Source organism: Meleagris gallopavo, chromosome 1, assembly GCF_000146605.3.
Source record: "Meleagris gallopavo isolate NT-WF06-2002-E0010 breed Aviagen turkey brand Nicholas breeding stock chromosome 1, Turkey_5.1, whole genome shotgun sequence".
Taxonomy (NCBI): domain Eukaryota; kingdom Metazoa; phylum Chordata; class Aves; order Galliformes; family Phasianidae; genus Meleagris; species Meleagris gallopavo.
Window position 1 is genome coordinate 41,245,283 of NC_015011.2, and position 17,454 is coordinate 41,262,736.

General features: G+C 34.2%; 1 protein-coding gene across 5 annotated transcripts in view; it reads left to right on the forward strand.

Moving 5' to 3' along the window:
• TMTC3 (transmembrane O-mannosyltransferase targeting cadherins 3) overlaps nt 1-17,454 on the forward strand; it is a 37,896-nt gene that overhangs the window by 14,129 nt on the left and 6,313 nt on the right. For all 5 annotated transcript variants that reach the window (XM_010708869.3, XM_010708885.2, XM_019613645.1 and 2 more), the window contains 7 exons: nt 3,609-3,708; nt 4,399-4,514; nt 6,110-6,282; nt 7,611-7,863; nt 12,939-13,087; nt 15,976-16,096; nt 16,740-16,851. In XM_010708869.3, coding sequence (XP_010707171.1) covers nt 3,609-3,708; nt 4,399-4,514; nt 6,110-6,282; nt 7,611-7,863; nt 12,939-13,087; nt 15,976-16,096; nt 16,740-16,851 — 1,024 coding nt within the window. The remainder of the gene's footprint in view (nt 1-3,608; nt 3,709-4,398; nt 4,515-6,109; nt 6,283-7,610; nt 7,864-12,938; nt 13,088-15,975; nt 16,097-16,739; nt 16,852-17,454) is intronic.

Consider the following 17,454-nt stretch of genomic DNA (forward strand, 5'->3'; position numbering starts at 1 on the left):
TGCTAAGCCATTACTTATAGCTAATCACAGAACCTGTTCTGTCTACCTTTTTTTATACCAGTATATCCTGCTAGTAAGATTCTTGCTAGAGTTGTTACTGCTATACTACATTTAGCTTAGTATCTTTGTTTGAACCAACATCAGAATGAAGAAATACATATGCCTCTTACTTACCTTTCCATTGATTCTATAGGAGTGTTTCTCTGCAGTGGAAAGCAGTATTTATGTTAACTGCCTGATTCTATGCTATTTGATGTTTAACTAGTCTTCTAACAATATTTTGAAGTAAAACTTCGTGTGATTAATCAAGTTTCCAGGACAAACTGTGATAAAGCAGATACATAGAATTTTCTGTTGTACCTTCCATATCATGTAGGTTGACTCACCTAGATTTCACTTCACATTCGTTGCAAAGCCTATTCAAAAACTCTTTTTTCTCTTATATTGCTACATAATTTTCAGAAAATGGTAAATATTAGAAGCGTAGAATCATTAGGGTTGGAAATGACATCTAAGATTATCGAGTCCAACTGTTCACCCATCACCACCGTACCCATCACCATTCAAAGTAGCAGATACCATTTTGGGTTCCAGATTGGACAGCCCATAATTCTTGAATGAATTTCTCTAGAGCACAGGGAAGAAACCTTGTCCTTTGTGGCTTTCCTTCTTGGTGAGGAGTGAAATCTCATAAAGATAATAATCCTATAACTTTTACAACATTGAAGTAATGTAGAGGTCTTTTCTTGGCCCTGTTGTACACAGCTTGCCATTTTTGAACAGAAGTTCCTATTTTTGGACGTGTTCGTCCAGAGTTCTAATCTTTGTTTTTTGTTAAGTCAGAAATCTCTCTCTGTAGAAATTCAGAAGACTATATCTATGTATTTCGAGCAAATCTTTACAGAAAATAAGTTCGCGGTGTTTATAATTGGCTGCTATCTGAGCTATTGTTATGTCCTTTCTATAAGAAAATAAAGGCATGTTTAAAATTGCAAAAGTTAAATTTCTAAAAAAATAAATTATTGGGGAAAGCAAGGGTTAGATGATGTATTAGTTCTGCTTGCTTTTCTGTTTCTTTGAAAAAAAACATGCTGAAGTTTCAAAGTTTGGCTTTGCTTATTTATAGTAAATGTGATAGCATCTTTATAGGAGTATTAGCAAGTTGCTAGTGACTTAGATTACTGATTTGTGTTTGAGTAATACATTTTTCACTTCTTTCATTTTATGATTCTGTGAATCCATTTGTTTATTTTGCTTGAACTGTCAGATTCTTTTTGAGATAACAGTAACACAGTTAACTGCTTTTAATACCTTGCAGTAGAATTACCAAAGAGTTGCATAAAGCCTGTGAAACCATGCAAGCTTATTCTTTAAGGCAATATATTACGAAGCCAAAAAGTGCGGTTGAAGCAAAATAATGTAGTAATGTGTGCAGTATTTGATATTAGCCACATGAGGGCACTTTAAGACTACACAATTACTAGAACTTTGTGCTGTACTTAAAACCTTTATATACTCTTGAGATTCCACTGCTGTTGTATGTAGGTACTCAACAGAAAAATAATTTCTTCCTCCCACATTTAAATTTAAGCCTTCTGATTTTGAGACATAGTATATTTTATTCTTTCTTGTGTTTGCATGGAGAATGCCATGTTACGTGCAACTAAGAAAAGATTCTTGTATTTGAAAGTTGTAGTTTGTGCATAAGGAAATGAGGTAATAACTGACTGTATTTTAGAATCTTAGACTTGGGTGTCTAGTGACTTACTCAGACTTTAATAAGAACTCTAGAAAGGTTGCATTCCTAGTTTTCAATATCATTTGGTGGTACTTCTTGTTTATTGGATATTTGAAATGTATCTGAAATTAATTCCTTCAATTTAGTCTTACTGTTTTGCAAAAGAGTTTGAAATAGGAGATGTAATACATGCAAATGTCAAACATTTACCTGTCTGTTAACAAAGGGATTTGTCTTGGAAAATCTAATGGAACAGCAGAAATAGAGGGGAAAAAAATTCTGCTTGACTTGAGAGAAAAAAATGGGCTGTTGGGAAGGTAATATATCATTTTTTGAGGAAAAATGATTAAAAAATGTCATCCGTCTCACTTGTACTTGTCTCTGAAGTTCCAGTTCAGATATTCTACCTAGCTTGCCTAGTTCAGGCCAGAAGCATTTTGATGACCACCCATTGAGCTCAAGGGATGTCAAGTAACCTTGTAAATGCTTCTCTTCATAAGTCACCTTTGTATCCAGAAATAGTCTCTCTTTTGTTGGCTCAGGATTGTGGAGACACACCAGCACACTTGCTTTACTTATGATCTCTTTCAACAGATCTAAATTCTACTTCATGCTGGACAATTTTGAGGTGCAGACCAGGAGTCTTTGAAACTTCTGAGACCAAACAGTTTTGAAACAAGTACCTTTGTACTGCCCAAAATGTTGACACAATTACTAATGCCATATCAGTTTTGTAATATGCTTTGTGACTGTGCATGTTTCAGTGAGTCCTTTGGTAAATTTAAACTTAGTGAACTGTACTGCCAACGGAAGCAACAGAGAGTGATTTCAAAGTCAGTTTTGAATGTTTTTTTTTTTTTTAACACCATGACCTTGGGTATTGAATTACTTTCTCTTTAATGCTGTGCTGGATCAATCATGCTTGACCAGGAATGTACCTAGCTATAAAAATTTCTAGCACAATCTGGATGGCTGAGAGTCACATTTGAGCATCATCATAATTACATGATGAGCTATGAGGTTTTTGTAGCCAAATTTGACTGTCTACCTTGGTATAGTATGCTGCTTTCAACTCGTTTGCTCAAAAAGAACCCAAGAGTAATCAGACACATTATCATTTAGGCAGTCCTAAATGATACTATGGTTAGAACAGTGGCTACTACAGTAGTGCTTCTCCACATTTTCGTAGAATCCTTTTCTCTACATCCAACTACCGAGAGAGGGCAGTACTTGTAATGTTAATATTGCCAGCAAAATTGTCATTCAGAAAATTGTCAAACCTATAGTAAAGCCTGAGCCATTCTTTAGCTTCACTACTCAGTTTGACATCAGTGTATAGATAACTTTTGACTGCTCGGATTAGAGCTGCCATAGCATCAGGTAGGTGAGTGCTTCTTTTAGATTCTATTTAGTCAGTTTAAAAAGACATGGATAAAAATAACAATTGTAGTTTCTATATGCCACTGTTTGCAGGGTGTGTATGTAAGTGAATGTGACAAGATCTTTCTTCCAATTTTTGTTGATGAAAGCCAGTTTATTTGAAGTATTACTTCAAATAAAGTCATTATTCTACTCAAATTCTGCCTCAAGTGCTACTTGTAGCTGGTATTATTGAAGATAAGACAATATAGCATTTCTCAATTATCTCATTTATGGTGGTACTTGTAAGCAGTGGTACATCAGGTCTCTGACAGATGCCCATATCGTAGTGATTGTGTTCAGCAGTGATTGAACTGAAAGGAGTCTTGCTCTTATTAAACTTTTCTTCTAGTTTACAGATTGTGTTTATTCTTATCCCAATAACATATTGGCATGCACTAGTCTAATACTAGAAGCTGACTAGAACTTTTTTTTCTTCTTTCTCTTTTAGGTAACTGGAGTTGTGGGCAGAGCAGAGCTTTTATCATCTATCTTTTTTCTAGCTGCATTTTTATCATATACTAAATCTAAAGGACCAGATAATACCATAGGTAAATGACCTCCAAATATGTGTAAATTTCTGTATTAGTGATAAAGAGCTCTTAAAGTGGCAATGTACATATGCTGGTTATTCAGCAAGTATCAAAGAATGTCCCAAAAGCCATCAACCCCATAATTCCCTGTAGCAGTACTTCCAGTCGCAAATTGCTTTTTATTTTCTTCAAGACTAAAGCATTTTTTAAAATGTTTTGTTAAACCTTGAGTTGTCTAATGACAGAGATTCTTGTACTAACTCCATTGAATGCAGGTGGAAGTATTTTGAGATGCTTCAGTAGGTCCCAAGTAAGCTGCAGAGTTTCAGTAGAGATGTAGGAGGCTTATCTCTTTTCCAAGTCAGTTTGACCTTGTGAAAATTTATGACTGCCTTTAAAACATACATTTGAAAAGTTATGCTGCTGAGTTAGGAAAGATTGGGGTTTTTTTCTTTCTTATCAAAAGATCCAACCTTTGCCTTTAAATTAGTTCTTTCAGTTTAAGGGAGGCAGTTTTAAAGCTGGTAACTTGTAAATAATTTTCTGTAGAATAAGACTGGGAATGTTGCCTTGAGTAACAACTGACACGTTGGGTAAATTTATAGAGCACGTTCAAACATAAAGAATTAGTCTTCATCTCTCAAGTTAACTTACTAAGTTTTTTGTTGTAATATGAAACGGTATCAACAGTGTCTTCTTGATTTGCAGTGTGGACTCCCATTGCATTGACTGTGTTTCTAGTAGCTGTTGCAACACTGTGTAAAGAACAAGGAATTACAGTGGTGGGGATATGCTGTGTCTATGAAGTATTTATTGCTCAAGGGGTAAGATGCAGTTGAAATTCAAATTCTTCTGTAAAAATTCTGTAAAAAGATATTAAACATTTAGAAGCATAATATTTCATTACCGATTTTGTCAGCTCAAGCTAATTCTATAGTTCCATTAAAATCTTCAGATGTTCTTTTTGACTTAATTGATGTTTAAAATACATTCATCATGGACAGGGATTCATATGTCTTCTAAGTTGTCTTTTACATAGCAAACATATATATTACCGAATTACTTGAGGAAGGAATCCCATGTCCTTATGAAAATGTCATGTTTTAGTTTATTAAGGCTTGCAAAGACCTGTATGTAACAGTCTTGATTAAAGTATTGAGGTGCATAAAGATGGAGATTTGATTTTTAAATCTTTTAACTAAAGGATTTAAAGTAGAGAACATACATTCTGAAGATGCACTTCATGAATTTCTTATGAATAACCACATGTTTTGGAGTAGTCTAATTTGAGTCAGTATTACTTTAATAAAATTTGTTGCTTTAAGAATGACTTGAGTTTCTAAACTAAAAGGCTTCATGCTGAGCATTGCTAAGTCCATACGTGAACTTTTCTTTAGAGAAACGTTTTTCTTTTAGTGAAAGAATTACTGGCTTTTTAACAGTCAACTCATAAGCAGTTAAAAATATATATAAATAGTGTAAGAAAATATTTTAAATGTACTATTCCTTAATTATTTGAATTATGAATTGTTATTATGTAAAAGCTGAAAGATTGTCTACCTTAGCATGCTCAAGGCTAAAATTACACATTTTTGTGCTTGAAGAAATCAGTGTTTGCAACTATTTGGCTTTATGTGTCAAATGAATAAGCATGTCATTTTCAAACTGGATTTCTAAAGGAATGATCTGTATACGTCCATACTTTTTAAGCCTCTGCTTTTCATAGAAACTTTTTATCTAAATCTGATTTTTTTAAAATTTTTAACAAGTCAGTTGAGTAGAACAGATAAAATGTAAACAGGGACTTCTGATGAGAGCATAAGTGTAGTGTGAACCTAGCAATGTCTGTACTTCAGTTAGCCAGTGTACGTGAAGCCATAAGACATGAAGGCACAGGCAAAGAAGTTGGTGCACTGGGAAGAAATCAGGTTACATAATGTGCAAGATTGTAACACTTAAGAATAAGAGACAGGTAGGTTACTGGAGTAGAGGAGTAAAATTGAAAGCCATGGCTAATCAGAAATGAGGAATTTCTACTGTACCTGGATATTTTGTTCATGGGACAAATTTTCAAAGGGGCTAATAATTAAAAAAAAAAAATTAGTAAAATTTATTTCATGGTCATGCTTTGTTTAATGAATTCTCTGCTTGAGGATGGAACATATTTTTTCATCTGTCAGTACAAAATGCAGTACTAACAGAATGTGAGTTCTGCTATGATAGTGTTAGCAATAATATCTAGGTAGGATTGTTTTTATTAGAATGGTGCACTTAGGGAATGGGGCATGTGAAACACATACAAACATGAATTAAGTATTTGGAGCATGCTTTTACAGAAGAACAAGTCAAAAAAGATGAAATATTTTTTATTTAGCTAAGTTAATGAATACACTGATTAAAAACACCTTTTCCTTTGCAGTATACCTTGCCAGTTCTGTGGGATACAGCTGTTCAGATTCTTCGAGGAAAGGGCAGTATTCCTTTCTCCATGCTCCAAACACTGTTGAAGCTCATAGTCCTAATGTTTAGTACACTGCTTCTTGTTGTTGTCAGAGTCCAGGTTATCCAGTCTCAACTTCCAGTGTTTACAAGGTAATGGAAAGTGTCTTGTTTATGGGTACTGATACATAAGATGTAACTTAATGATATCTGAATAAAATGGTCAAAGATGCATTACCTGAAGTGTCTAAAAAGATGTTATTTTCAAAAAAACTTTTGGTTGCTAATTCTCTCTAATGATATAGAAATTAAGTTTCATTATGGATTTTTTTCTTTTTTGACTTTGTGTCTGAACCTTTTCTGAGTACTTTAGAACTCTTAACAAGTATTTCCTTGTCTACATATGATTAATTGTTTTGTTTTAGATGTGAACTATGGAGAAAACGTGTATCTTCAGATACAGAATCTAGGATAAATGTATATGAATACTGGTAGAACAGAAAAACTGTAATTTACTGTGAAAATGTGAAATAATATAAAAGTGTAATGTTTTTCCTTGAAAGAACTTTCAAAAACTTTTAGAATGATAAATGGAGCAACTCTCAGAAAGAGGGCTGTAAATCACTGTTCGTTGAAACAATCAATCAACAAACAAATGTTTATTTCCTTAAGCAATCATTCAGTTTGTTAAAACAGAATGGTTATATCCTAAACATTCCCAGTTCTTAAAGTGTTTCAGAGAAGGCTCTCTCCTGCAGTGCTAAGATGCAACATCATGCATGAGTCTCCAGGGTACACACCTTACAAATGCAGGAAGATTAGTGCAAGAACTATTGTGCAAAGGCTGCTCTGAAACTAATACCTTCTACTTTATTATGTTGGCTCACAATATCAGAGGCAAATGTTGGTAGTATGGCAGTAGACGCTGAATCTTCCCGCCAATATTTTGCTGTTTTCTTGCCATGTGACAGATGGCAGCAGAGGGGAAGTGTGACAAAATGGCATCTGACACGGAAGTTCATAAATGCAAAGGTGTCATTGAATTCCTCCATGCAGAAAAAATGGTACCCATTGGCACTTGCTGAGTATTTATGGAGATCAGACAGTGGATGTGAGCACAGTGAGGCAGTGGTGACAAGTGTGAAAGACAAGCCACTTCCAGATGTCCATGCACAACTGTCACACCACAAAATGAAGAATGTCTTGATCAGCTCATCCGTGCAAATCTGATGGTGGTGATGATTTTGAAAAAAACTGTGTTCTGTGGCTGAGAATTGTCTCTGTCAAACAGTGTTACTGTGCTATTTGTATCTGTTGTAGTTTCCACAGAAATAAATAGGAGACATTACTTTCAAAGTGACCTAAGTATGTAACTGTAATTGGCAGTTCTAGCTGTGATCTAGAGTTGCTTGCTTCTGGTCTTTAAAATCAATCATTATTTGCTTTCATTAAAAGCTCATTGTTCTCTTATTTATCGTTAGGTTTGATAACCCAGCTGCTGTAAGTCCATCTCCAGCAAGGCAGCTGACTTTCAACTACCTCCTCCCTGTAAATGCTTGGCTTCTTCTCAACCCCTCAGAATTATGCTGTGACTGGACAATGGGAACTATCCCACTTGTGGAGTCTTTGTTAGATGTCAGAAATGTTGCCACCCTTACATTCTTTTGCTTTCTGGGATCTTTGATTGTCTTCAGTCTCCGATATCCTGGGGATTCCTCCAAGACTGTACTGATGGTATGATTGATGCATTCATTTTTTTTTATCCTTCTTCTCCCTGAATGTAACTGGCTTAGGATGTTTCATCACCTACCTAATCTTTGGTGACACTATGATGTATCTTCTTCTGGACTAGAGTGAACATGTAAGAAAAGAGAAAAATTGTTGTAGCAGTAAACCCTTTGAATTGTAATTAAGCATGTGTCAGGGATGAGATGGGGGAAAATAAACAAGAATAAATATGGGTATTATTTATTTGCCAACTGTATTATGGCTGTTTTGAAATATTCAGAAGTTGGCTAGAAAACTGGAGTTTTTAGCATTAATAAAAGCACTCCTTTTTAGTCTTTTCTGTTTTCTAAATGAAAACTAGATTTGTCAACCTAAAAAAATCACTTCCATTTTTTTTGGTAATATATGACGTTGGAATTGAAATGGATTCTCAGGAAGGAGTGTTTTGGAAGAAATGGATCAAATGAAAAATATTTTTCATCTAAGAAGTAAAGGTTTTGGTTGCTGCTACTGCAGAATCTCATAAGATGAGTGATTAGCTGATAGCATGTTCCTTATTAAGTCAGTGATGCAATTATGTTTGCAACAGATCTGCAGGCATAATCTAAGCTTGCCTTAGTAATGTGCTTTTTTTTTTAATATGTAACTAGCCAACAGAAGTTTCAAATCAGTGGGAATATTTATGCACAATTAAACACTAAGAATTTCTCTGCTAATGAGCAGACTTCAGACGAACTTCAATTCATGTCATGACCTAACACAGTTCTAATGTAATTTTTTTGTTTGTTTCGTCATTGGAGTGAGGCAAATTGTTTCACTAGAAAATTGGTAAGAACAATCAGTAGCCGATGATGCTTGTAATTCTGACTTTCGAAACAGCTTGTGAAGTAAAAAACATTATCTTATTTATGTAATAAATGTGTAAAATGGCATGCCCAGATAATTACAATTTAATGCTGTTGGACAGTTTATATTTAAGTAACTAAATTGTTTTCAAGATGGTATCGTTTTTCAGCATCTAAATATAAGTAAGTAGTTTAACTTTCATATTTACATAAACTGAAAAAAAATTAATCCAGTGCACTGATAACAGTATGGGAAGTAGAACACCCTTTTATAGAAGACTGCTCTTGAACTTAGACTCTTTATTTCACTGCTTTTTCCTTCCTGTTTTTTAAAGATCAGAAGAGAAAAGGGTTAATGGTGTTTTCAGCATAAATTGTTGTAAGTTAGTTTGTTTTTGTTAGAGGATGCTTATTTATTACTTAAAATTCCAAGTGTTTTTTTTTTTTACAGGAAAGGTCTTCTGAGATCTTTAAGTAAAGCCTGTGAACTACAGTAAGGCTTAAGATAGTACAATCACCATTTAACAGAAGTTCTTTTCCTTTCATATATAAGTGTGTGTTGTGTATATAATCTTCTGCATTATGTTGATTTTCTCCGGAATATCTAAGTGCCTTAAAGCTAATTTCTTAGGAATTGAGATATAAAATATTAAAAATTAGTTTTTATAACTTTGAGCAACACTGTAAGGTGAAAGCCATATTGTCTTACAATTAACCATTAATATCCTGATGTGGACAGGATATTCTGTTACAAGGTTTCTTCACTATGGATCGTCTGTTTTACATATTAGAGAGTTTGTAATACCATCTTTGAAATGAAGAAATTGAATCTAACACAGTTTATAGCAGTTTTCCAGATAACCATGTTAGAATACTGGTTGGGCTTTTTGTTGTTGTTGTTTTTCTGGTTTTTGTTTGTTTTTAGAAAGCATTTTTCCACACTCAATTCTCAGTTCTTCCAATACAAACTTGACTTTCTGCTAGCCAAAATAAATTACTGCCCTGACAGGTGTAAGTTCTGCATGGTGTGTTGTCTGCATGGATTCCTCCTAACATAAAGGTGCTTTCAACAAGTCACAATTGAAGTGTGATTGTTCATACTGTTTATTTTGAACTCTTAATGAGTCTCATTCCAATGGAGTTATAAAGGGCTTTGTAAAGAACTTTACCAGTCTCTAGCATGTTTTGGCTGTTCCATTAGCCTCATGTGACCTTCAGGTCTGATACTGAAGCCTAAGGTAGATTCGCAAGTGACTTTCGCTTATGAGATTGAAAACAGTACAACTTCAAGCCTCCTGGAAAAATAGAGGTGTTTATTTTTATTTTGTGTATAATCAATGAATATACAGATGTTATAATTTAGATATATACAAGAAAGTTAGGCTAAACAGGTTACCAAGCTAAAGAAGAATGGATGGAAAGCTTACTCTTGTCCTGGGCTTACTGAGAAGACTCCAACAGGAGCAATCTCCAAAAGAGATCCTTCCGTACTGGTGGTCAGCTCTTAAAGGGGTCTAGGAGAGGTGGAGCCAGGCTCCACCCCTTCTGGCAGCACAGGTGAATTGCCTTAACCTGTGCTCCTAGGGCTGACTCGTTGCTCGCCACAGGTGTTCAATCAGAGGTTCAGGCCATAATTCAGCAGTTCCCATACAGTTTGCAAATAAAATGCAAAGAAGACAGATCCAAAATACAAGACAGATCCAAAACACAAGACAGAAAGGAGACTTCAAGCATGTTTTAGTATGTCTTTCTGTATTTGCTGGATATGGATGTGGATGTCGTACTTCTTGTAACACAAGACAGAAGAATGGATTCCTCCTCCTACTTCCGCAAGTGACAGTGGACATCCCACAGTTCCTTACAAGTATTCTCACAGGATGAAGTAACAAGAGATGTGGAAGTTGAAGGACCCATTTTCAGCCATAATCTATTTAAAACCAGTCATCTCCACAAAGAATAACTTTGGTAAGTTGGTGCATTCTCTTTTACTTTGTCATGTTTTTATTTTTGCAGTAAGTCCTAAAATTGCCTTTTCAAAATAACAGAACTGTGAGAGCTCTAAACAGATAAATTGGTTCTTTGGAGTAGCTAATTTATTTTTTCAACTGATAATATTAAACTAACAAAAAATGGAATTGTATATAACAAATCAGAACTCGTGCTTTGGCATGTTAATGTAATTATGCTGTTTGAAATAATCAATTATTTTGACATTAATGAAGGACATGAATAGAAACAAAATTCTCTTAAGCAACTAAAGTATTTTATACTTGCTGTTTGTCAGACAACTTACTGTCAGAGTGATTGACCTTTTAAAATAAGTTGCAGTATAAGTACTGAAAATATTTAGTACTAAAAATAGCACAGATCTAGAATTACTTTGGTGTCTTCTCACTAGGTTCCTGAATCAAGGTGTGATCATGGCTTTTATTTTTGATGTGAAGTATTTTGGGTATACACTTGCCTTTGTTAGCTACCAAAATTTTAATAAAAGCTTATCTCTTGATAAGTGCTAAGTGTTCCTAATAAAGATGCTTTATTATTATCCTTCCTCATCTCTCTCTTATGTTTAGACTGTACTCAATCAAAAAACTTGTTGGCTTTCTACTGTGCGAATGCCAGGAGCAGAGAGAGCATCTTTAGGCTTCTCAGAGAAAGTCTTAGAACTTTTAAGTGATGTAACAACCAAGACATCAGTACTTCTAAATTCTTTGATACTTGATTCTGTGCTTACATTTAAGTCTTTGAAATATTTCCTTGTGAGCAATAATCTGGCAGTTCACTTATTCATCATAGTTTATGGTCATATTTCAGAGTTTTGTCATTTGCTTTGTGCTTTCTGCATACTCTAAATGTTTCTTTCTCTTCTGGGTTTTTCAGTTGCCTTGACTGGGACTTTTTTTTACTGAACTGAACATCTGCACCTGCTGAAAGACTGATAAAGAGAGTAAATGAAAAGAAGACATTTTTATCTACTGAAGCTTTGAGCCAAATCGTATTTGAAGGACAGTATACTAAGGAGAGACAAAGGGACTGAAAGAGAATTTCAGTAAAACATTGTTTGATGTGTTGCTATCAGAAAAATTAGACCTTTGTTACTTAGGGACAATTCTTTTTATTACGTGTCTAGATTGTAAGCACTCAATGCTACCAGGCACTTGCTGTGTGAGCTGCAGAATCCTTCCCACTGGAAAACAGTGGATTCCACTGTTCTGCTGTACACTTGTTATCCTTGGGGCTTTGAGATCAATGTCCTTACTGCATTAAAAAAAAAAATAGCAATAATGGGAAAACTAACTTCTTAAAATCTTAAGAGATGACTTCTTCAAATCAGTGTTTTAAAATGAGTTAATTCATTTAAACAAACGTACAAGTCTTATAGATTGTAAAGTATACTGCATTCTGAATGGTTTGCATTTAAAAAGTCTGCAAAACAGCAGCACTTTTTTTGCTGAAGTATGCTTGGAAGATGCTTTTTGTTGATTTTCTTTTGTACAAATTTGCAAATTACAGATTTCTAGAAAATTCCTCTTATTTTATTCAAAGAAGTACTCAGTTTCTGTAGGGGTTTGGATTTTTTGTTTTTGTTATTTGTAACTTGGATACCATGTATTTAGAAATAACTACTTAAACCTGTTGATGATATCAGAGATTGTAAAGCTCTTAGTCACTCAGAACTTAAAGCAAAAGGTTGTATCCACATTCTTTGAAGCAGATGGTTTTCTATCTGTACTCAACCTAAGAGCTACAGTTAAGGAAGTTCATGAGTTCATTATCATTTTAGATATTTTTTTGTGCCTGTAGCGTGGTATTTTAACATAGATGTTAATTCAGCGGTTGATTCTGGTTTTTATTATTCATATTTTTAAGAGAAACTAAAAATTAATTTCATTGTAAAAATAAGTGCTTTTTTACATTGTGTAAGCTGGTATAAAATTTTTACTGTTATGGAAGATAATGTCCAAGATTATAGGACTGCCATGTTTTTGTATGTGTAACTTATTAAAATCCTGTTTTGTGCTTGATAATTTCATCTTAGTGTTTGGTCATACAGCTGCTCTTTTCTGTAGTATGGAAAACCAAATACATTTGTTGATTGTTAAATAAGGAGGAGTGTCATTTGCAAGTTCCAAGTTTTCATTTTCAGAATGGTCTCACTGTAAAACAGATCTGGTTATGAGTATAGTCTGTCACCACCTAATCTTGCTTACTAATTCATTTGTATTTCCTTTCTAGGCACTCTGCTTAATAGTGCTGCCATTCATTCCTGCATCAAACCTATTTTTTCCTGTTGGATTTGTAGTAGCGGAACGAGTGTTGTATGTTCCTAGCATGGGATTCTGCATTTTAGTAGCACATGGATGGAAGAAATTATCAAATAAAAGGTATGGTAGGTATATCCATAACTGGTTTAACTCATCTCTCTTTGCTTAATAAACGATAAGCCTATTTATGACTGCTAGCTCTCCCTGTAGATCTTTTAGTGGTGTTATTATATTACAACTCTTGTACTGTGTCAAGTTTTTATTATTGAATGTGGAGTAGTGACAGCTTGGCTGTCGTGTGAACAGATGACAAGAAGGAACTTAGGAGACCAGTGGATATTTTAATTTATAAGCACACATGCATCATCATCAGTGTTGCTTTCAGAACAGTAGATTAGCTGTTTTCCCTGTAGAAGAGTTTAGTGCTGCTTTAAGGGATAGCTGTTTGCTAGACAGTTTATTAGGAAAAACGCTTTACATCAGCAGGTACCTTTGATAAGTTTGTCCATGTGCATGTTGGATGTGCAGTCAGAATCTTGACATCTTAAGTTATTCATCCAGTTAAGTACTGTTACTTAAAAATTAACTGTTCTGAGTGTAGTGCTACAAAGAAGGTACACTAGAAGTTACTTGTTGCTGTTCTATGTGAATTCCATAGTATCGTAACTCGTAACTTCATGATCTTTTCAGTTGGTGCTACATTCTTATTTGTGAAGTGAAAGTGATGTACAGCTTGTAAAATGACAGGAAAATGTATTTAATTCAGTTATTCAACCTAGTTTTTAGATTTTAGGTCAAAATCTTAAAACCTTTACTGAAGATCAGCACTTTTGATAGAAGTATATTGCTTACTGTGAAATTTTCATGACTTGATTAAGCAGACATTATCATGGCTTCATGGTCTTTAATCTTTTTTTTTAGTATGTTTTTATTTTAGTGGATAGCAGCTTGCCATGGTTGGTCAGACCATTTTGCCAAATAGAGATTTTTGTAATTATTTGGAAGTAGTCAGTTTAAAATTTGTTAAAGGTTGGATTTGGAGAGTGAGACAAATTTTAAGAAAAGTTTTCGGAAAATAAGATTTTTTGTATTTTTATTTTACTACATAAACCAAATTAATAGAAGTACAGGATGAGTTTAAGGATCATAGAAAGTGCACCTTAGTGCACTGATCCTTTGCCTCTTAAGAAAAATAGTCTTGATACTAAATACTGAGATTCCTTCCTAGCACGAGGCATTGTTGTTACTTTTCTGAGGGTTTTAGAAGGTTAATTTGAAAGAAAATACGTTTTAAATACTTCTGGCACTGAACATTTTAGAATGCAAGCTGCACATTGCTACAAAATGGACTGCCTAGTTATCTCATCTCTTTTATGTGAAGAAACGTGATACTCTTTTTGAAATCATTTTTAAGGATTAAGCAAAAACATTGTAGACTAGATTAGATTTATACTTCAATTAGAGATGGTTACTGACTACAGTTTAGGTACTGCATGTATATCAGTCTGCAGTGCATGAAAATATCTTAGTTACTGATAAAACATTCAGACTTCAAGTTCTAAGAATGAATATCAGAGCTGTTCAGTATTTGTTTAACTAAAGAATGTTTTAGATAAGAATTTCTCACTTGGAAATTCTGCTCAAAAACATATTTCAAATGTATCTTCAGTTTTTGCTGTCTTCTACATTGATCTGTGAATGCTTCTCCCTGACATGCATGCTTTAACCTTGTTATCCCAGTGCCATCCTACTGCTTGCTTGGACAACTGAAAGACAGCAGTTCCCAGTCTGTGTTGTCTGCTGTCTTTAGATGTGAGACCTTGCAGGATAACTTGTGTTAATTGGCACTGCTGAAGCTGACAGCACTGGATAAGGAGAAATCCATGATACCCTGTGGGAGTGAGGAGAAAGTATTATCACAATCCCACTATGATGTGAAAAAAATAGAAGTGATGTGACAGAAAACAAGGATCCAGGAGAGGACAGGCAGGGAGGAAAATTAGGTAGCAGCGTGGCGTACTACAAAAATATAGGCAGTCAGTGCTCTAAAAAGTCTTCCGATGTGGAAAAGGCTCCTTACTTCAGAGATATGATTGGGGAAAAAAGCTTTCTTATGAGCCTGGTGAGGATATGGAGTACTGCATGCATCAGTTCTTGCTAACTGCTTTGCTTAAATGTTGAAATACCTCTCATAATTCTGTTGTTCTACATATTAATTTATTTAAAAAACAAAATAACAGCAGTACAACCAAGCACTGTCCTGGTCAAATGTATGGCATTTTGTATGTGAGGGGAAGTCTTGTGTTTTTTTTATCAAGCCTTTGTGAAGTACACAGGACTGTGAACAGCTTTTGCAAAGACCAAGAAATAGTAGGAAAGGGTGAATGAATAACAGAAGTATGTCTGCTTGAGAATGAGGTTTTTAATGCTTGTTAATAAAGCGATGTTCTTAACTGGAGGAAGGCTAGGTAGGTATCTAGTGTGTGTTTTCAGTTAGATCCATCTGATCCATCTGTTAAAATTTACTTTATGCTAAACCAAATGATGTTTAAACTTCAGAAAATAAACAGCAAAAACAATCTAGATGATCATTGCTGATAGTCTGGTCAGAGTGGGATTTCTGCTCCTAGTAACTCAAGAAATGTTTAGATGTTGTATTAAGGGACGTGGTTTAGTAGGGAAATACTGGTGGTAGGTGGACAGTTGGACTGGATAGACTGGTCTTTTCCAACATTGACTATTCTGTGATTCATAATAAAAAATAAGTTGTTAAAATACTAAATCTTTCTCCTTTTTGTTCGAGCTTTATTTGCTTATGGGATGTTGAGCGGTCTCTACAGGAGACCTCTCTAATAAGAAGTGTTTTATAGCGTGGAAAACATTGGTAATATTTTAGATTTTTTTTGTTTCTCATTTTATTTGGCTTCTAGCATATAAGACACTTCATTTAATATAAATTAGAATTGTTTATGTGCTTTTAATAATTCTTTGTTTTTTATATTTAATAGCATGCTAAGAAAAATTTCTTGGGTTTGTTTGGCTGTGGTACTGTTCACACATGCCTTGAAAACACTGCACAGAAACTGGGATTGGGAATCAGAGTACACATTGTTTATGTCAGCTTTAAAGGTATCGTATCTTAATTGAAAAGGATAAATGAAATTTTATGTTAATGTTCACAAAAACTGACAGTGCATGGTAAGAGTGAAGAGAAATTATGCTTGTTCTACCACTTTGATTTCTGTGTTGATAGTATCTAAATCAATTAGTTGCTTTTGGGAATGCTTTAAAAGTAGCGTGATTCATGTGCAAAAAACAGAAGATATTTTTTTCTTAATGTGTTAAAACAGTTGAATGTGTTCTCTTTATCTGGGTGCTAGCACAATATGTTCGAATACAAAATCTACAAAAATTTTCCATAAAATAAATTTTATTTTTCCTAATGTGCATATGGCATGATAGGACAATTTCAACAACCATCTATTCATTTTTCCGTGACAACTATAATGAATTTTAAAATTCTGCAGATTTTTAGGGACTAATAAGGTAAATGTATGTTGAGCAACAAGTTAAATGCAATTGCTCTGTACACAGTGTTGTTATTGTTTACACGTAGCAGCTTGATTTGTAACTTGCTGTATGTTTTTCCAACCTTGAGATGTTGGACTAGATGATCTTAGATGATCCAAGCTTCCTGATTCTATGATTATGTGTAGTAAGAAGAAAATCAAGTGTTATATAACTGAGACTCAATGTATTTCATTGTTTTTAGGTAAATAAGAACAATGCAAAGCTGTGGAACAATGTGGGGCACGCATTAGAAAATGAAAAGAATTTTGAAAGAGCTTTGCAGTTCTTCATACAAGCCACACAAGTGCAGCCAGGTAAAAGCTTTGACTAAGTGCCATTGAGTGGCTTTTCACTTCTCCTAATGTTACATTAAACTTTGCTTCCTTAAAATGTTAGGTTTTGCACCAGTTGAACAGCAAACCACTTCCCTTACTTGATCCGTAGTTCCTGAGTATGATAAATGCTATTCTTAAGAGATAATAAATTTCACTCCCAAAAAAATCCTCAATAGAAGTTTCTATCTGTACAAAAATGAAGACTTATTCATGTAAAGCTATTGGTGAAGTTTCATCCAAACAGAATGCCATCAAACCTATAATTCCTTTTGAGGCATAATTAACTATTATTTAATTTCCTCATTTAATGCTAAGGAAAAGCAATCTATGATATATCAAAGTGCACATTTACTCTTTTTTCACACTTTCTAAAGGAGTTCTGGGTAGTGCTGGACAACCTTTCCTGCTGAAAACCTAATAAATAACTTTAATGTGCTTCTACTACAGTGGGAGATTAAAGACGACTACATCAAAGTATGACCTCTAATTTTTGGCCGAGTATATTTGTAATACATCGTTGGTTTATGGTTAAATTATTAACTTCATAATTAAGGTGAAAAATAAATTAGAATTGCTTTCTTT